The 21,362-nt window shown below is 35.9% G+C and overlaps 3 protein-coding genes across 3 annotated transcripts; all 3 read left to right on the top strand.

Moving 5' to 3' along the window:
* Window positions 1-3,250: 3,250 nt before the first annotated feature.
* Window positions 3,251-6,573, top strand: LOC112055847 (uncharacterized). The gene is made up of 6 exons (XM_052889888.1): window positions 3,251-3,450; window positions 4,380-4,554; window positions 4,672-4,764; window positions 4,869-5,012; window positions 5,127-5,603; window positions 5,698-6,573. Exons 1-6 carry the CDS (start codon window positions 3,371-3,373, stop codon window positions 6,571-6,573), a joined length of 1,845 nt encoding a protein of 614 aa, XP_052745848.1. The 5' UTR covers window positions 3,251-3,370.
* A 4,582-nt stretch (window positions 6,574-11,155) lies between these two features.
* On the top strand, window positions 11,156-13,987 carry LOC128199584 (uncharacterized). Its single transcript, XM_052889709.1, has 3 exons — window positions 11,156-11,448; window positions 11,533-12,337; window positions 13,849-13,987. Exons 1-2 carry the CDS (start codon window positions 11,419-11,421, stop codon window positions 12,076-12,078), a joined length of 576 nt encoding a protein of 191 aa, XP_052745669.1. The 5' UTR covers window positions 11,156-11,418; the 3' UTR covers window positions 12,079-12,337; window positions 13,849-13,987.
* On the top strand, window positions 13,467-16,207 carry LOC128199642 (gastrula zinc finger protein XlCGF57.1-like). The gene is made up of 2 exons (XM_052889887.1): window positions 13,467-13,527; window positions 13,849-16,207. Exons 1-2 carry the CDS (start codon window positions 13,467-13,469, stop codon window positions 14,877-14,879), a joined length of 1,092 nt encoding a protein of 363 aa, XP_052745847.1. The 3' UTR covers window positions 14,880-16,207.
* The last annotated feature ends 5,155 nt before the right edge of the window (window positions 16,208-21,362 follow it).

Below are 21,362 nucleotides of genomic sequence, written 5' to 3'. Positions count from 1 at the left end.
ACCCAGCGTCAGTTCTTAAAAATAGCAGTGCATTGCTCTACTGGGACCGAACGATTATCACTGACAGGTATATTGTAGCCAATAGACCTGATATAGTGCTAGTCGATCGGTCAGTGCGTCGTGCAATAATTGTTGATATTACAGTTCCACATGACGATAATCTGGTTAAAGCCGAGAAGGAAAAAGTATCAAAATACTTGGACCTTGCTCACGAGATTACCGCCATGTGGAATGTTGAGTCAACTATTATTGTTCCGATAGTTGTTTCAGTCAATGGTCTTATAGCGAAAAGTTTCGACCAACACATTAAGAAGCTTTCGCTTAACTGTTGGATCAAGAGTCGGATACAGAAGGCAGTGATTCTTGAGACGGCGCGTATTGTGAGGAGGTTCCTCACTCTGGAGCCCTGACCACCGGTTGCTTGGACACTCAAATGTCCCGCAGCGGGAGGGTAATTTTTTTTATATAAATTTTTAATAATGTTTTGTATTTTATACTTACATTGTTAAAAATTAAAAAAAAAGTAATAAATAAATGAGAGACACATAATAATAATAATCTTTATTTCAGATAATAAAATCCATAAATTACATTCAATTGATTAAATTTTAATATCCTATTGTTAGTAATATTAGTAGTTATAGGTACTTAAAAACTAAATTAAAATATGTTAGTGTGTTAGTAATTACAGTATCTAATTGATATTGTCTTTTTATTTTAATTACTCGTGTCTTTGTAACTGTACGCCAGAAATGGTCGAATACATAATTTTACTGTTTGTATTCTCAACAAATAAATGAATAAATGTTAGATTTATGCATAAAACCCAACATGCATAAATAAAAACCAACATGCATGAAATATAAGCAAAAGACATCTTTATTATTAAGTTATTTAAAATAAACTATTATTAAAAAAAATGATTTATTTTTATTATAATATTCCTCATTTAATTTATACAATTAATATTATTTTTCAAGTGTGAAGTAATGGTCCTATCCATTTCTATACTTTGTAAACAATTATTTTTTTCCTTGATTAGGAATAAATGTAGAAGATCGATTTAGGATTTTGTAGTGATACCTATAGTCGAATTATGAATTCTGCGATCTCTTTTGAAGTTTCCTGTGATACCATTTTTTATTGAATCAAAAATAGTGATGTGACAAAGTGAACGAACATGATTCACTCAATGTTCTGAACCAAATTAGTAAATAATTTTAATAAATAACATCTGTTACATCTGTTATATATTAAGAAATTTCTCAATATATGGCATAATAATAAACGTAAAACCTATTTTGAGTCACAGTGATGAAAATAAAATATGGTATCATTATTTTACAAAGTGACACTAGCATCTGTCAGAAAATTCGCAGGATTAATGAATAAACTATAGTTGATTTTGTTTGTTAATTACTGCAATGTATTTAAAAGGCAGCATAATTTTATTGTGCTTAACGTTTGATAAAATTAATCAAGTTGCTAAACTTAAAATATTTAAAATGAATGTTCAGCCTCAGGAATTTGTACTGTGATCTAAAGTTTGAACAAGTGCTTCGTTTGCTTATACATTTTTATTTTTCACCTCCGACTCAAAAAGAGGGGTGTTATTATAAGTTAAACGTGCCAGTCTGTCTGCACCATAGCTCCATAACAGATGAAGCGATTTCAATTAATTTTTTTATATGAAAGGTGACTAATGGGCGAGTTTAGCGAGGAACCGAAATCGGAATCGGAGTTTTCAAATTTGGTTTATCGGAATCGGAATCGAAATCGGAGGCAGGGTCAGTTTGTTTAAGGACAAATAAAACATGATTTATAGTCAATTCTCTTCATTTTATTTTTTATTATAAAATAAAAAACAACTGTGAAAAAAAATTGGCATAATTCCAAATAAACAAAAGATAAAATTAATGAATTTAAAGTTTAATTAAAATTAAACCCCAAAGTAGCGTGTTACATTTGGTTACATTACAATAAATGAACAAAAGCTAAAACAAATTAAATAAAAATGGACTCCAAAAGTAATGTATTGTACTTTATGAACAAAACCTTTGATGCTTTGTCTCCATCCAATCTATTTCTTAAAGAGTCGTTAATTAGGCCAGCACCACTAATAAGTTGTTCGCTAGCTACCGAGCCCGGTGGACATGACAAATATTGCCGGGCAATTGATTGTAGGGGCTGGAATTTTGTATTTCCATTTACTTTCCACCACAACAACGGATCATCACTAATACTTATACGTTTTTGAACATGTATGAACCTGTTCGGCACAGGCCGTCGCGCGCCGCCCGCTTTGTTTCGTTCGACCTCCGATTAACATCCGATACAAAAGTATCGGAACCGAAGTCGGAACCGAAAGTCTAATAATAATCGGAAGTTCCGACTTATCGGAACCGGAATCGAAGCTCTGCTTTGAAGGGCTTAAAAATAAAAGTCGCATATCTCAAATTCAGCCAATCACAGGTACGTAGCCTGAGGTTGTTATTGTTTCAACCAATAAGGTCTTTGGTTTCAACAAATTCACAGTGAATTCACGTTTGACATTCCACAGTTATGTCAATTGTCATCTTGACATCAGTGTTGCCAGAAAGTTACTTTTGTAACCTTTTAGGTGATTTTTGACTGCATTAGTAACTTTTAGGTTACATTAATAAAAAGGTTACTTTTACGTGATATTTCGGAATTTTTAGAATTAACTTACAATTTCGTATATCTAAAACAGAACGGTCGTTAAATTAAGAAATGCGGACAAATGCTCAAGAACTCATCGATGTTTCTGTGACAATCTCACTATAAATGAAGACGTTACAATTGACGTTGCGAAATAAGCAAGTTGCAGTCACATTGAATTTCTTAAAAAAATCAAGTATGAATTTAAGAAATTAACGTCTATTGTTTTTTAAATCCTTGCTCTTTAATTGTATTCTTCTTATCCCATAAGTAAAAGGCAAACAATCAGGGCCTTACTTAAGATGATTCTATTTACGAGTAAAATCTCCTTCGGTTTGCAGTAATTTAGTACTTGGCTAGTATTCGTAACAGACAGATATTAAAAAAAAAAAAAACAAAATTACTTTAGCCCCCAGAGGCTGAAATGGTGGTTTAGCCATGCTGTGGAACGCAAAAAGCAAGAGTAGTAGTAGTCAAAAGGTTACTTTTTACACAAAAAGGTTACTTTTTTTAATATTTCGGGTAACTTCTGATAAGATCCAACTGGCAACACTGCTTGACATCTTCATTTGTCATTTGTCGTCTGTGATGGCACCATCTCCGTATTTTAAATCAATTATTTATTAACATTGTGTTGACTTTTGCATGAAATGTTTCTTAGAGGAGGTGTAGCAAGAACTACACACAAATTATGCGGTGTTGTGCGCCTTTCTGCGAAAACACTTTCGACAATGTGTCGGTATCTGAGGGAATGGGAATTACCTTTCATAAGTGAGTAGAAAATAGAATTATTAATGTCATAAATTTCGGCTAATGCAGTGAATTTCACAGATAATTATTATAAATCTTTGTGAACCAGTCAGCTACCTCCGCTCCGCTCCGCTGCCTCGCTCCGCTTTGGTAGACAGGTCTACCAAAGCGGAGCGAGGCAGCGGAGCGGAAAAACTGAATAATGCGGAGCCGAGTTGCCAACGTGATTCCCCGCTCCGCTTACCCTTTTTATATGAATTTTTAAACTAGCTCGCAAGTCCCTCTCCACTGAAGAGGAGCGGAGATTTTGTGTAATCCTATTGGTTAATATTTCTCAGCTTCGCGGTTTCGCTGCTTCGCACCGTTTCGGTGAACCGGCAGCCTTATTCAGTCTACTAGCTACCATAGACATTAACTAGTGCTATAACTATGACCTACGCACAATGCCCAATATAATGACCAAGTGTGGAAAAGGCCCAGGAAAGAATAGGAAGAATTATGACCTTGTCTCATACACAGCTGTACTGACTAACTGAGCTTTATTGGTACCTTTTCTTGACATTAGTTATGCTAGCCACAAATGGTCAATTATTCTCACGTTTCTGAAAAGCATAAGGCAGTACCCACGCAGAATCGTATACAAGTCATGTACACAGTGACCAACACATAATCAATTATATATTAATAGTCGTGGGTGCTACAGAAACGTGAGAATAATTGACCGTTTGTGGCTAGCATTAGAATTTTTTTATCAATTTCTTGAATAAACCTTAATCTTAGTAGTGAGGAGATTACAAAATTCATTTATTTCAAGTAGTCTTTTCAAAAGTCAACACTTCAAGTCAAGACTTTTGACTTTTACATGCACTTTTGAATTATCAAGTATGACTATTTGTAAAGACTCCAACCAGTACTTTGCAATTTAAAATCATAACAATTTCGCTTTCCAGAGTACCCAGTGAAGGCAATCTCCGTGCTGCTTGGCTCAGAGCCCTCAGCACACAAGACCATCACCTGCCCGACCCTGCTGTGGTCTGCTCCCAGCACTTTCTGGATGACGACTTTTGTACAACAGAGAGTTGTGTGAGGCAGATTCACTCTCATGCTATTCCTTCAATAGTGCAGGTCAGTTTGTTGTGTTTTTATTTGTGAATTTAGATCAAGGAAGTGCTAAGACATACTTATAGCTGCATTACTCACATGCAAGTAGTAATGTAGAAGTAACTGTTGGTATATTTACAGATGTGCATGATATGCCTGGACACTGGCAGCAAGCTGTCTCTAATGAGTAAACACAAGTTGGAGGAGGCATATGAACAGCTAACTGGACTGTCTGTGAGTTGACAATCAAATTGTACTAATTGAAACTGTAAAGGGATATAAAACATAGGTCAACATTTGTCTCAGTTTTTCTTTTTATCACTCATAATTGTGTGCAGTTGTTTCAGTTGTGTCGTCGAGGAAACCTGAAGCAAACACTCTGTGTGCTGTGTGCTCAGAGATTGATTAACTTCAGTAGATTTAGAGACTTGAGCTTGAGAGCCCATTCACTGATGACAGACTTAGTTGAACAACATGAATTAGTGAGTACTCAGTATTAACTATTTCATTTATATTTAAACCTGAAATACATAATTATGTCTTGTTACCTTACTTGAGGAGTTGATTGTTTGGTGTTAACATTGACCTTGTTTCAGAATACTATACAACACAAAGAATTGATGAACTGCACAACTGCACATCTGAAGTGTAATTTGACACAAACAACATTAGGAGCTAACCATTGTGACTTGTACATAGATCACACTGATGAAGAGGAGCAGACAGCAGCAGAGGAATCTGTAGTGGGAGATGTTGCAACAGCTGTGGTGAAGAATGAAGGCAGTTCTGACTCCATGTCGGGTGCTGATAACTTGGAACTACCACTAGAAGATCACTGTGTATCCAAGAAGGAATACACTATAAGCATCAAGTTAGAAGAGGATCCACTGGCTGAGGCTGTGAGTGAAGCTCTTCATAGAAAAGCAGCAACTTCCTGCACTGCAGTTGCAGAATATGAGGCTGAAATAAAGAGTTGCATAAAGAGTGAAAGTGTCACCTTCGGATGCACAGTTTGTTTGCAAGAATTTTTGGAAGAGAATGCTTACTATGAACATATGATCATGCATCTCCAGGTGAGACTGTTGTGCACTTCTCAACAGAGGCATATCTGTCATACAATGTCCTCTGTGGACGGACAGTCGTGTGAATGAATTTTGTATTTGGCAGGACGCTGGCGGCGACGCTGCATGTGATGCATCACAAGTGTGCGAGCCTCGTGCAGCTGTGAGCCGCAGCGGTGACTCACTCGTGCTGCAGAACAAGTCAGTATACAACGACGCTGCATGTGATGCATCACAAGTGTGCGAGCCTCGTGCAGCTGTGAGCCGCAGCGGTGACTCACTCGTGCTGCAGAACAAGTCAGTATACAACGACGCTGCATGTGATGCATCACAAGTGTGCGAGCCTCGTGCAGCTGTGAGCCGCAGCGGTGACTCACTCGTGCTGCAGAACAAGTCAGTATACAACGACGCTGCATGTGATGCATCACAAGTGTGCGAGCCTCGTGCAGCTGTGAGCCGCAGCGGTGACTCACTCGTGCTGCAGAACAAGTCAGTATACAACGACGCTGCATGTGATGCATCACAAGTGTGCGAGCCTCGTGCAGCTGTGAGCCGCAGCGGTGACTCACTCGTGCTGCAGAACAAGTCAGTATACAACGACGCTGCATGTGATGCATCACAAGTGTGCGAGCCTCGTGCAGCTGTGAGCCGCAGCGGTGACTCACTCGTGCTGCAGGACAAGTCAGTATACAACGACGCTGCATGTGATGCATCACAAGTGTGCGAGCCTCGTGCAGCTGTGAGCCGCAGCGGTGACTCACTCGTGCTGCAGAACAAATCAGTATACAACGACGCTGCATGTGATGCATCACAAGTGTGCGAGCCTCGTGCAGCTGTGAGCCGCAGCGGTGACTCACACGTGCTGCAGAACAAGTCAGTATACAAGGACACTAGTGTCATGACACAACACTGCTTGTGCACTACGTCCCAGCTCAGACTCACATTCTGCTGCCGTTCCACAGGACAGGGAGTCAGAGGCTGAGCGATGAGCCTCCCCCGGCTGCAGGCTGCGCTCCGGCTGTAGGTGAGTGACAAGGACATGCACAGGAACTGTTAGTACTGTATATGTCAACATACTTTCCTACACTGATGTTTCAAAATCTATACAAATGAAGAAAATTAAAATGTCTGTTTGATAAAGTGAATACAGTGATTATTTCAAAAAAGTAATTTTATATTTGAATAAACTATTATCTATCTTACAACTCTATCAGTCTCCTACCTTTGTTGTCAAAGCTTTTCGAAAAATTACTTCTGCAACAATTAAAAGCGCACATATCAAAGGAATCTCTCATACCAGACCACCATTTTAGATTTAGGGAAGGTCACTCGACTGTCGAGCAAGTACATAGAGTGGTCAATAAAATAAGACAGTCTCTCGAAAAGGAAGAATATTGCTCGGCGGCCTTTTTAGACTTTCAACAAGCTTTTGACAGAGTGTGGCATAAAGGCTTATTATATAAAATAAAAAAGGACTTCCGTCACAGTATTTACACTCTGCTTAAATCTTACTTGGAAGACAGAATATTTCAAGTCGTGGAGGGCGAAGACAGCTCTAAGTTTTACGAAATCAAAGCAGGTGTCCCGCAAGGATCAGTGTTGGGACCAGTGCTCTATACCTATACGGGCATCATCCCTATTACACGCGTATCGACTCGCGTTGCGAATCAAATTTATAGTTGTGTGTAGTGCAAGGACACAGATTATGTTTATTGATGTTAAATATTTTCGATGTGTGAGTTTACCTCGTCTCCATCAAAAAACGACAGACAATTTTGTTGCGGAATTTGGATGCTATGCATCTCCATATCTAACTCCTCTATGTTATTTATTGAGTTGGCACAATTATGGGCAAAGGACATGACCCAAAATGGGTCTTTATTATTTAAAATTTATGAGCAGGTCGATAGTATTTTTTACGAATAGAAGATACAAACTGGTGTTGAGAAAATAATTTTCATAATTTTTGGAACCCGCATTAATTAGATAAATATTTTTTTTGTTTCGCTCCCTTGTTAATTAAACATAGATAATATAGTGAAAGTGTTCACAACAGCTAATAAAAACACCTGGAATTTAATTCATATCCGGTGTAAGCTGTCAATGTCATGTAATATTGTCAAATGTCAATAAGACACAAGTTAAAAGGAAAAATTAAATCGTAGACAGAGAAGCATTAAACAAAAAAAATCCTTATTTAAAAACGCCTTAAACGAATGCTACTACGCGAAGATCACTGACAATCTGTCAGGGTGTGAGTTACTAGCATGTAGCCATGATAAAAATTCTTAATTAATGTTGCCAGTGAATGAAAAAAATCCATTTTATTTAATTGATTGAAAAAATGCGGGTTAGATTTTTTTTTTATTTTGGGTTTTAAGCTCTATATTTTATGTTCTTTTCAAATAAAAATAATTTGTTCTGCTTAGTTGACACTCGGAATAAAGGCCCAGCTTCGATACAAAATTGGGACATGTACTTTCATCATCATCATCATAGTAGCAGTAGAGCTGTCGCAAACGTTTGTCGGACTCAATTGTAAGAAGAATGTATTGTTTCAGTCGCTCCACTGTCCGCCAGACTTGCGGCAAACGACGAGAGCAAAGTGCAGGCAACTGAAGAAGCAGGTGCGATCCTGACAAGCGAACAAATCCTTGAAACTGACATTGGTGAACTGGACAACCGATCATCTCAGAGCGGCACTAAAATATATACAGATTTGGTAGTCCAGGTATACGATGCTGCCAAGTCTTACTCTTGTGACTTATGTCAATTTCAAACTGTACATAAAAGTAACTTGTTGAGGCACACGAAATCCCACACTGGTGAAAAACCATTTTCCTGTAATACATGCAATTACAAATGTACGCAAAAAGGTACTTTATTACGGCATATTAAAACCCACACTAGTAAAAAGCAATTTTCCTGTCATCCATGCAATTACCAATGGGAACAAAAAAGTACTTTATTACAGCATATTAAAACCGTCACTGGTGAAAAGCCATTTTCCTGTGACATATGCAATTATAAATGTACACGAAAAGGTAATTTATTAAGACATATTAAAACGCACACTGGTGAAAAGCCGTTTTCCTGTGAGATATGCAATAATAAATTTGCACGAAAAAATACTTTATTACGGCATATTAAAACCCACACTGGTGAAAAACCATTTTCCTGTGATACATGCGATTATAAATGTACCCTAAAAGGCACTTTATTACGGCATATTAAAACTCACACTAGTGAAAAGCCGTTTTTCTGTGAGATATGCAATAATAAATTTGCACGAAAGAGTAGTTTATTACAGCATATTAAAACCCACACTGGTGAAACGCCATTTTCCTGTGATCCAAGCAATTACAAATGTGCACAAAAAAGTATTTTACTTCAGCATAATAAAACCCTCACTGGTGAAAAGCCATTTTCCTGTGAGATATGTTATTATAAATGTGCACGAAAAGGTAATTTATTACGGCATATTAAAACTCACACTGGTGAAAAGCCATTTTCCTGTGAGATATGCTATAATAAATTTGCACGAAAAAGTACTTTATTACAGCATATTAAAACCCACACTGGTGAAAAACCATTTTCCTGTGAGATATGCAATTACAAATGTGTACAAAAAAATAACTTAATAAAACATATGAGAACCCACAAAAGCATTTGTATGTAATAATAGAGCCATGTATTTAAAATCCAAGATGTGAATGAAGACATCTCAGCAAAGAGCAATGCTCAGCACCACACACCTGCAGTACGAAGTCCTAATGTTTGTGTCCAGAGCCTGAGGTAGCCTTTTGTAATTACTTCTTCATATACTCGTATTTCTATTAAATTTGTAATTTAAATATTTATGGTGTAAAAAGAAACATGAAGGATTAGTGTTATTTATAAACCATATATAGGTAAGATATCTTAAGATTGAATTACAAATGTGCACAAAAAATTCTCTGACCAACTTCATTTAATTAAATTAAGTTGGAAATTCAATGTTAGGCTATTTTACTTATATATGGTTTATAAATAACACTAATCCTCATGAAGATTTTTTGAAAATTTTTGTTGGACAGTTTATACACTATACAGGCTGTTCCAAAATTAATGCGTAATTATCTAAAACTAGAATGTTTTGAAAATATCCCTAGAGTGACCATGTTCTATTTTATTTTCAGATTTTACAAGTTATTCTTAAATCTGTTTTTTCAATGCTGTAGCTACTGTAATTAAAATTTGAAAGATCTGATTTTTTTCAAACATTACAGAAATTGCCAATATATTACTATATAATACGGAAATACATATAATATGTGATTAGTGATTAGTGTTTCATTAAGTTTCTTCCTTAACATTTATTTTTACCAACATCAGAGAAGTAAAGACGTGGCAGCCCTCATGAAGGTTCAGCGACTAGCGATTGTAACTGTTCGTAGCAGTGAGAACATTGTACAGTTTGAGCAGTCGCCATATTAGCTCTCCTAAGGCTCTCCTTGATCAGCGCATACGTTCAATTGCCAATAGTAATGTAAAGCAGAATATTAATTGATTATAAAACACGGCTAAAATTCACGTGATATTAGGTCGGAGTATGCCCGACTAGTTTCGAACCCATACGAGGCGATAGTTTAAATTCTAAAATAAAGCAGAATACTGCATTACTAATCCACCTATGCTGAGGGGAGCTCGATGGAGACGGGCGTCCCCTGTGCGACTCGAACCTCGGCTCAGGGACGCTCGGGCCCATGGGGTCTGTGCGAAGTGTATCAGTCCTCGTGTCCATTGCGATGACGTAAAAAATATATATACATTTTAAATTCTAATACGCACGCGTAATTATAACACAATGAAAAATCAATTCTTTACGCAGATTGTATGAACACGTTAGTGACGTTAGATCATGATCATATGTTTTGACAGAGGGGCAACCTCTAACGAGGCAGGTGCTATATTAGGTAATTGGCCTGAGCCACTGATGTCGTCTGTGGTAAAGCATTGCCAACATGTGAAGAATTCCCCGAATTCCGGAGAATTTTATCTAGATCGGGGAATGGTATGCAGAATAATTTAACTATACATTGTGCTCGGGAGTATTTCCCATAACTTTAAGGTGTTGACTTAGACTATTAATAAGTGGTCTAAAATACGTAAAACTTAGCTACGTCTAAAATAAAAGGATAGACACATTTTGTGATCTATTTACAAAAGAAATATTTACCCCAAAAATATTAATTTTAGAATAAAGTAAAGTAGAACTCAGAACCGCCTGATAAATAAAAAGTCTAGACGTCAACTGAACTGTCAATTAAATGTCATATGGGTCATATGTATTTCGAATTTATTAAATGAATTCGAATTTCGCCGCCTTCATTTAAGTTTGTGTTCCTGTTCATATAATAATCTGTGGTGTTTGGTTTGCCGTCTTGGGGAATGGTGAATGAATGTCAAAACAAACTATTTTAATATAGTATTAATCACTATTAATTTAAACTGATTTAAAACGTAGTGATTACCACAAACGGCTAAAAAGATAGTGATTACCTTCATTTGTGGTCTGTGGTGATTACTTACTCTATGCTAATTACTGTATTGTATAGTTTACACGGACCCACACGGACCTTTACTTTGTAGAAAACAGAAAGCCGAAAATATCACAAGTCTAAAAAAAACATTTGTCTCAGTTTTTCTTTTTATCACTCATAATTGTGTGCAGTTGTTTCAGTTGTGTCGTCGAGGAAACCTGAAGCAAACACTCTGTGTGCTGTGTGCTCAGAGATTGATTAACTTCAGTAGATTTAGAGACTTGAGCTTGAGAGCCCATTCACTGATGACAGACTTAGTTGAACAACATGAATTAGTGAGTACTCAGTATTAATAATTAATGTCTTGTTACCTTACTTGAGGAGTTGATTGTTTGATGTTAACATTGACCTTGTTTCAGAATACTATACAACACAAAGAATTGATGAACTGCACAACTGCACATCTGAAGTGTAATTTGACACAAACAACATTAGGAGCTAACCATTGTGACTTGTACATAGATCACACTGATGAAGAGGAGCAGACAGCAGCAGAGGAATCAGTAGTGGGAGATGTTGCAACCATTGTGGTGAAGAAAGAAGGCAGTTCTGACTCCATGTCGAGTGCTGATAACTTGGAACTGCCACTAGAAGATCACTGTGTATCCAAGAAGGAATACACTATAAGCATCAAGTTAGAAGAGGATCCACTGGCTGAGGCTGTGAGTGAAGCTCTTCATAGAAAAGCAGCAACTTCCTGCACTGCAGTTGCAAAACATGTGGCTGAAACAAAAAGTTGCATAAAGATTGAAAGTGTTACCTTTGAATGCACAATTTGTTTAGAGGAATTTGTGGAAGAGAATGCATACTACGAACATAGGATCATGCATCTTCAAGTGAGACTGTTGTGCACTCTTCGACAGTGGTGGTATATGGCCTCTGTGGACGGACAGACATGTAAATGAGTTGTGTATTTGGCAGGACACTGGCGGCGACGCTGCATGTGATGCATCACAAGTGTGCGAGCCTCGTGCAGCTGTGAGCCGCAGCGGTGACTCACTTGTGCAGAACAAGTCAGTATACAAGGACACTAGTGTCATGACACAACACTGCTTGTGCACTACGTCCCAGCTCAGACTCACATTCTGCTGCTGTTCCACAGGACAGGGAGTCAGAGGCTGAGCGATGAGCCTCCCCCGGCTGCAGGCTGCGCTCCGGCTGTAGGTGAGTGACAAGTGACATGCAGGAACTGTTAGTATTGTATGTCAACATACTTTCTTACACTGATGTTTCAAACTCTATACAAATAATCTTATATTTTTCTTTAAAAAATCTGTCTCCGGACAATAAACATATATTAAAAATTGGCAAAATTGGGTGATTTTTTATCTATCTTAACTCTTACATGGATAAAAAAGTGTCCAAAACAATACTTTTGCAAACAACTGATTTTTTTCATTTTTTATTCCCTCAATGCTTACAGCAAGGTGTTTCATTACACACATATATACACAGTCCAAAGAGCAAATGGGGATGATGACTAGGTTTGAATATATTGATTTTTATGATACATTCGGGTAAATAAGGTCAATGTTATATATTAGAACGAGTATCCAAAGCTGCTCTAATAGGATCTTACCAAGTTTGGCTAGGCAGGGGAGTGTTGATCGATTGTCAAGGAATTTTTTAACCCTACATCATAGTTCAGGACTCTGCTCGGAGTTCTTCTCTCTACCACGCGATGGACCCGGCACCCGCACGGTGAATCCATGAAATGCTAAGATATTATTAGTCTCTCTAATTTATACATAAAAAGCAAAGATTGTCTGGATATTTGCAAAATAAATAAGATTATTAAATTGCATAATCTATTAAAAATCTTTTATTGTAATTACATGAAAATTCATTCAGCTTTAGCTTCTTTGTTGATTCTGGTCATCATTATTAACATCTGAAAATTATTGTTATGTAATCAAACATTATCATACTAGACCCACCAAGTGGGTGGTAGATAGTGGGTCCAGAACTCTTCTCCTATAAGGATTGTCTCCTTGTTATAGACCATTTAATTAGGCTGATAACGATTATGACGAATTTATTTTGTAAAATGCTCTATTCATTGAATAAACCAGCATTAATTATTGTATGCATGGGGTGGAGCTGCTGCTAGTACATGATAGAAGTAGAAAGAGCGCAGAGAGCACTCATTAAAGTAATACTCAAAAAGTGTTTTAGGTACCCAACAGAAGAGTTGTACAAAGATTCTAAACTGCTCTCTGTATGCTATATATATATAATGTTTACCGTTCTGCGCCATCATAAGAGTAAGTCCCACCCCATCATACAACAAAGAATGTTAACTTGCAGAACGGACTCCCTCCTACTACCCTTCACAAAAACTACTTTTGCCAGACGTCAGTTCAATTACCTAGCTCCATACCTGTATAGGTACATAAACAGAAACGAAAGTATCTTAGAAATTTCTAGACACTCATTAAAAAAGTGGATAAAATCCACATTATCCACAATAAATTACGATAGTACGGAAAATCTAATGAATACATATCTAGTCCACAAATAAAATTAAGATCGCAAAACTAGTATGAGTATAAACATTTTAATAATAAATAGTAGTGTCGAAAGTCGCGGGAGTGATGTTCAGGCGACAGATAGTAGCAGTAGATCTGTCGCAAACGTTTGTCGGACTCAATTGTAAGAAGAATGTATTGTTTCAGTCGCTCCACTGTCCGCGAGACTTGCGGCAAACGACGAGAGCAAAGTGCAGGCAACTGAAGAAGCAGGTGCAATCCTGAAAAGCGAACAAATCTTTGAAACTGACATTGGTGAACTGGACAACCGATCGTCTCCGAGCGGCACCAAACTGAACACAGATATAAATAGATTCACAAATTGTGTAGTCCAGTTATACGATATATTCAAGAAACCCATCAAAGCTGTACTAGATCAGAATCCACGTGTGAGAACCCCCACTGTTGCCAAGCCTTACTCTTGTGACTTATGCCATTATAAAACTGTACGTAAAGATAACTTGTTGAGGCACACAAAATCCCACACTGGTGTAAAGCCGTTTTCCTGTGATATATGTAATTACAAATGTGCACAAAAATCTCATTTATTACAGCACATTAAAACCCACACTGGTGAAAAGCCCTTTTCCTGTGAGATATGTAATTACAAATCTGCACTAAAATGTACTTTATTACGGCATATTAAAACCCACACTGGTGTAAAGCCATTTTTCTGTGACCTATGTAATTACAAATGTGCACAAAAATCTCATTTATTACTGCACATTAAAACCCACACTGGTGAAAAACCATTTTCCTGTGACCTATGTAATTACAAATGTGCACAAAAATCTCATTTATTACATCACATTAAAACCCACACTGGTGAAAAGCCATTTTCCTGTGAAATATGCAATAATAAATATGCACTAAAAAGTAATTTATTAAGACACAAGATTACCCACACTGGTGAAAAGCCATTATCCTGTGAGATATGTAATTACAAATGTGCGCTAAAAGATAATTTATTAAGACATATGAGAACCCACACTGGTGTAAAGCCATTTTCCTGTGAAATATGCAATAATAAATTTGCACAAAAAAGTAATTTATTAAGACACACGATTACCCACACTGGTGAAAAGCCATTTTCCTGTGAGATATGTAATTACAAATGTGCGCTAAAAGGTAGTTTATTAAAACATATGAGAACCCATAAAAATAAGTGTAAGAAATAATAGTTATGTATGTCCATGTGTGTGTTAGATGTGCATGTAGGCGTTCTCGGCAAAGGACAATGTTCAGCGCCACACACTTGCAGGTTAATGTCCAAATATTTTGATTTTTTGTGTGCAAAGCCTGAGCTGTGGTAGATGACTACTAAGCGATAAAGCCGCCTTTTGTACCTACCTACTAAACCTACTGCTTCAACGGTTACGTTACCTACTGCTTAGGCAGGTAGAAATGAAAGCGGTCACAGATCTTTAAAATCTTAATTACAACAGCTAGAGAATTGAAAAAACTGATTCAAGATAGAAAAATTTGAAAAATCCGAAAAAAAAAAATGTTTCTGGTCACTCTAGGTGATTACCCAACTACTTAAATTACCACCTAATTATTCAAATAGGTTTTAGATAATTAGGTTTTGTATTTACCATTTGCATTTTATTCATTGATTACAGAATACCCTAAATACATATCCTGTACGGCACTAAATATGACGCTTAGCGCATTGTAAGGTTCAGGCCAGTGTGGAAGTAAAACGTCGTAGTGCACAATAACAAATTCACTATTTATTCACTTTTCTTAACTTAGTAACACTTTATAGTAATCACCCCAAAATCTCAAGACTGAATGCCCGACTCGACCGCAGTCGTCGTACCCCCCTACCGACCTTTTCCCCCGGCTGGTCGGCCGTGATTGGTCGACGTTTGCGATTGCTCGAGCTCACTGATTGTTTGACATCAATTGACCATCTTTTTATTAAATAAGAATCAAAGAGAACACTTTTAAAATTAAAAGTACATATAACAGTTAATTAGTAGACATATAACGTGACGAGCCCATATGCGAGCAGCACGGAAGCTTAGTTTCAAAACCCCGCTTCTTGTATTAAAAATGAATTTCCAGTAAGCTGACGGTGAACGACACGATGGATCTCCCCACCACCTGCAAATATTCGCCGCAAGGCTGTTTGTTCGTCTTTGAAAACTGTGATCCCATTCATGTAAATTATCATTCATATAAGTAATCCTAGGACCTTTAATTAGAACCGTTAAGCAGTAGGTTTACTACTATTAAGTAATTAATACTACGTTTAGTTCAAATCAACAGTAAATAAATAAGTAAAGGTCAAAAAAACTCAATCGTCAAAAGGAAAATCGGGTGCAAACAAAGTCTACGCTTACCACACGACCATGCCGACTCCAGGCTTGACAATTGCATCAAACCTTGCGCAGGCCGCAGACTTCACTTCATATCTTGCTGGTGTCCAACACAGTCATATCTATATTTTATATCTATACTTATAATAAAACTGGTCGATTTCTATATTATATCATTTCCTTTCTATCATTTCTATATTACATATACATTTATTTGCAATTTGAGATTTTACTTCTACCATTTGTAACAACAAACGTTACCGTGGCATAGAGTACTACTAGCGCCATCTAGAATCTATACTTATAATACGAATTTTGTACATTCTGTACATTGAAGATATTACGAAAATTTTTGTTGGGGGGACATAATATAATCGATACTGAAGCTAAAAATTTTTTTTTTCGATTTTTTTGTCTGTCTGTTTGTCTGTCCGTGTTTTTTTGTTATTCGGGCATCACGCTGAAATTACTGAATGAATTCAAATGAAACTTGGCACAAAGACCATAATACGGAGAAGGTTATAGGATACTTTTTATTGCGAAAATAAAATGAAAAGGGGGTGAAATAGGGGTTGAAAGTTTGTATGGAAAGTCCTTCATTTTTAAAATTACATTTTTAGAAATTTGTTCATAAATCATAAAAAAAAAATATGAAATATAATGTAATTCAATTATTTTTAAAATTCATCCCCTAAAGTGGTGAAATAGGGCTTGAAGGTTTACAATTCATTTTCACGCGGACGAAGTCGCGGGCGTGTGGTGTTATTTATAAACCACTACCAGACGCCCGCGCCCGCGTTACCCCGCGTACTCGATGTAATCTATCAGAACCTATTTCACCCTTCTGTTTGTTTTCGCATGTATGTACTCGTATATATAAAAAATTGTATAATGGACTCATAGTACACATGTATTATAGATTATTAGAGGGTAATTGGATCATTGGATCAGCAAATAAATTATTATTATTATTATTATTATTATTATTAATCCTGTGAATTTTCTGACAGATGCTAATGTCACTTTGTAAAATAATGATACCATATTTATTGTCATAGTGATGTCCTGTTCTGTATAGGTAAAAAATAGTGCCTCAGATCATTCATTCTCAAAGAGGAATTTTGAACAGAAATTTATATCATAACGCTTAGTGACAGACGGTTGAAAGAAAAATTGTGTAAATTATGTAATTGACCAATTTTTTACATATTTGCCCTGATCTCTGAGGGTACCACTCTTAGACCATTAATAACTGGACGCGGTTCGCACCCAAATTCACCAACAAAAAAGTCTGTCATTTTTTGAGGGGGACGAGGTAAACTCACACATCGAAAACATTTAACACCATTAAGTATATTCTGTGTCCATACACTACACACAACTATAAATTTGACTCGCAATACACACACGCGTAATTTTTACACACACTAACAAACACATTGTGCACAGTAAAAATATATACAAGCAGTATACTCGGCCGTATTTTTGAAATAAATACTTACAGCGCGCGGTACGTAAACATGTGATAGGGCTGCCTGCCTCCAGCATTTTAATTACATTTGCCAACTTTGTATTTCCATTTTGTTTTGTGATTGTAAATATACTTTTTTTATGTAAACAAATAAAATATTTTGTAAATTGTAGTAAAATAGGAAGTGATCAATAAAATGCGTGTTGTTTTTTGATTGGTAGATTTAAATAAGGCTGATACTAATCAATGACCTTGAAGGTTAGGTCGTATTCATATTATGTTTATTTTGGTGATGCCATCTAGGTATTACCTCCACACTACGTGACCAAATATTAAAAAAACCGGTCAAGTGCATGTCGGGCCACGCGCAGTGTAGCTTTCCGTAGGTTATGTTAGCCTTTTAATCCCTTATGTTTTTCTCAATTTCAAAGCCTTTATTATTCCTTACATTATTACATTAAACAAGTTTTTCAATTAATAAGAGTAACAGTTTTAATTTTTTTTTCTATGTTAGTATATTGTTAGTGTATCTGTTTTAAGTTTAGTATGTTAGTGAGTTAGTCCTATTTCTAATTAATAAAATCTATTTAACTAGTAAGTTGAAATTGAAATTGAATATGAAGTCAAACTACTGCTTGAATATTAACTGTGACATTGCTAAGACTATCCACAGATTACATACATAGCATATTCGATTACTGATCGATGTTTGGCTGTTTCGTCAAAAGAATCGATTCTTTTTATAAATTGTTTTTATTAAAAATTTGATAAAATTAAGGTTTAAATACTTTCAAATGAAACGTTACTCCATCTTTTACTAAACTACAAGTTTTTGGCCGTTTTTTATGCCATTTAACTACAAAAACCGGCATTTTTAGGGAGCTCCTCACACGACGAAAACGATTACAACAATGAAACATCGATTCTGTAGGAACAGTTTTTATAAATGCATTAGATCATAGATTTTTGATCTTTGCCAGAGGGGTAACGGTTAGCGAACCACGTCCAGTTATTAATGGTCTAAGGTACCACTACTTCTGATTTGAAAATTTTGAGTAATGAAATTTATAATAAAATGCTAAGAATAAAATATTTATTGTACAAAAAAAGTGTTACAGTTGTTATTTAGTTATAAAATCCTCCTCCATCCTCATAAACTTGGCTGGGAGGATGGCGGACTCACTAGTATGCTAATTATTATCTAGTAGCGAACTTTGTCAAGCTTCGCTTTGACTCATTCCCTACCCCTATCCTATTCTAATCCCACTCTACGCCTCCCCTACTCTTATCCTACCCCTACCCTACCATACCCTACTCAAGCCTACCTCTACCCTAAGTAAGTACCCTTTTCTATGTCCTTCTCCTGGTTCTAAGGTACCTCTCCACCAATAGGGATGATGACAGTTTTTTAAATTGTATATAAATTAAGAGTATACTAATAGTAAAGCAATTTTGTAAAAGTAACAGGGTATCTGCGATCATTACTTTCGGAGCTACAGGGATTTAAAGAGTCAGATTTGCGGCGCTGCCGCGGATCCCTGAAAAACGCCCCATACAAAATGGCTCGAACTAATGACGTCATAGGCAATGTAGTGATCGTTAGATTTGTATGCGCGTTCAAACAAAATTACTAATATCTTTGTTATTTGTGCGTTTATGCTTATAGTTCAAATATTAAAAAATGTCACATTTAATGTAAAGAAGCTAAAACTGTATGAATTTTCATCTAATTAATAATTGACATTGACAGATGTCAGAATTGCACACTAAAGTACCAGAGTGACGTTTCCCCGGCCGCCATCTTGAATAAACGACTCAGTTACGTCCCGTTACGTTCAAAAATGAAAATAATAATAATAAGTTAAAAAATCTACAAAAACTGTAGGCTAGCCAATAATTTCTTAACTTTACATCGATAGTGCTATTATATATTATTATTATATTTTATTTTTAATAATATTTCGCCGAACACACGTCTTGCCGCTGGATGGTCTACGGGCGCGGACCGAATGCGGCCAAACATAGGGATGCGCTACAGTATCGATACTTTGTCTTATATCTAAAAACTAATTGATGTAAATTAGTTTCGCTAAAACTTGAACACGGCTTGACCGATTCGTGTAATTTGTCCTTTGATTTCTTTCACTTTAAATATTCGTATATTATGTAATAGTGTCATATGTATAATTTTTTATTAATTTCATATAGTTTTCATACACTATAATAATGCTTATATTTCATAAGAAAATTCTGTACTAGGGTTTACCTCTTTACACGTAGGAGTAGGTTTATGTTATTTTTGTCCACTTACTTATTACTGTTGTTATATAGTAGTTATTTGTCGAGTATCGATACTTTACCTTTTGCGCATCCCTAGCTAAACTATTCAATTAATCAATTACATTTTAAAAGCACGAATGGCGCGGGTGACCCCAACATGGAAAGCATTACATGCCGTATTTAATTTTTTTTATAATTATAAAAAATACAATAATTATATAATTACATAATGTAATAATTATTCAATTAAGAATGCACCAAAACACTAGTCCGGACGGTTTACAAAGAGAATGTTGCCAGTGTTATTAAAATTTTTAATTCAAATTAAAATGTTACCATAGTAAAACATTTTTGAGCATTGTTCTCAGTTGATATTATTTGTTTAAAATATTTTTAATTTCATTAACATGTTAATTAATATAAAATGTATTAATGGATTTATTTCATTTAAAAACTGGCAACAAATCCCTTTGTAAACGTACGGACAGCAACAGAAATTATATATAAAAAAAAATCAATAATAAAAATATCAATTTCTCATAAGGCGCTTGGCAAGTCATAAGAAAAAAAGAGCATTACAATTTAACCGACTTCAAAAACAAATTCATTTCATCATTGTTATAATTTTTCAAGTTTTCCTTCGAACAATTTGGATTGAACTTCATTTTCAAAATTGATTTTAATATTGTATCAATTGAAGTCGGTTTTGATAATTTGTTTTTCAAAATCGTCAAATAAATTACGTCTGCGTCTACCTTACTACTAAATGCTCAGCGCCGAGCAATTGCTCAGCTGCGTCCGAGCGGATGCTCAAGTGGTTTGAGCGCCATCTACCGTGAAGTGGCAACATTAACGCCAAGGTGGGTTCCGCATACTTTTTCATATACCCCAGACAATTTTCGCTGTTAACCATTTGACATTCCAATTGTATTTAGACTTTCACTTAGACACTATAACCCGGTTGAGAATGTCTTGGTTTATTGCCAGATACGAATAAGGAATTATTTCACATTCAAAACTCTTTTTTATTAACGTATCAAAAAATAATCTCAAATCAAAGCTCAAATTCACGGATAATTAGCTCTCTCTTTCCTTTTATAGCAACGAAAGGGGTGGCAATATTCTCCAATCAGCGCTATTTGTCGACAATGTGTCATTTTGTTTTCACGACATACGTCGAGACTAATGTCAAACCTACAGAAGATTTATTTTTCATTGAAAGCTTGGACTTGACTTAATGCATCATAAAATATCCCCGAGTTCTAACTATTTTGAAACAATAGTCACAGATATTTTTTTTCGTCACATTATCTATAGATAATACAAAAAATAAACTGTAAATAGGGATTTATAATAAAATAAAATAATATCACTTATTTATTATTCTTTCGCCTTTCTAAATATCATTACAAACGATGTAAAATTAACGTCACAAGCCCATTTCTGACGTTTAATGTGTAAAAATACTGTCAAATAATGCTCATATCGATAAGTGATCGGTACAACACTAAACGGACCTGTCAAATAGCAACGGCGCAGTGTGCCGGGGTATACTCCGTACGACTCTGTATTTACGAAAGAAGCGG

The sequence above is a fragment of the Bicyclus anynana genome, chromosome 26 (assembly GCF_947172395.1).
Source record: "Bicyclus anynana chromosome 26, ilBicAnyn1.1, whole genome shotgun sequence".
NCBI lineage: Eukaryota > Metazoa > Arthropoda > Insecta > Lepidoptera > Nymphalidae > Bicyclus > Bicyclus anynana.
This window is presented reverse-complemented; position numbering and strand designations above follow the sequence as displayed.

Bases quoted from the DNA above. Each gene is read 5' to 3' on its own strand.
- LOC128199584 (XM_052889709.1), top strand. From the start codon at position 11,419: ATGACAGACTTAGTTGAACAACATGAATTA. The intron at 11,449-11,532 runs GTGAGTACTCAG...ACCTTGTTTCAG, and splicing joins TAGTTGAACAACATGAATTA to AATACTATACAACACAAAGA.
- LOC112055847 (XM_052889888.1), top strand. From the start codon at position 3,371: ATGCGGTGTTGTGCGCCTTTCTGCGAAAACACTTTCGACAATGTGTCG. The intron at 3,451-4,379 runs GTGAGTAGAAAA...TTCGCTTTCCAG, and splicing joins ATGGGAATTACCTTTCATAA to AGTACCCAGTGAAGGCAATC. The intron at 5,013-5,126 runs GTGAGTACTCAG...ACCTTGTTTCAG, and splicing joins TAGTTGAACAACATGAATTA to AATACTATACAACACAAAGA.
- LOC128199642 (XM_052889887.1), top strand. From the start codon at position 13,467: ATGTTAACTTGCAGAACGGACTCCCTCCTACTACCCTTCACAAAAACT. The intron at 13,528-13,848 runs GTCAGTTCAATT...GTATTGTTTCAG, and splicing joins AAAAACTACTTTTGCCAGAC to TCGCTCCACTGTCCGCGAGA.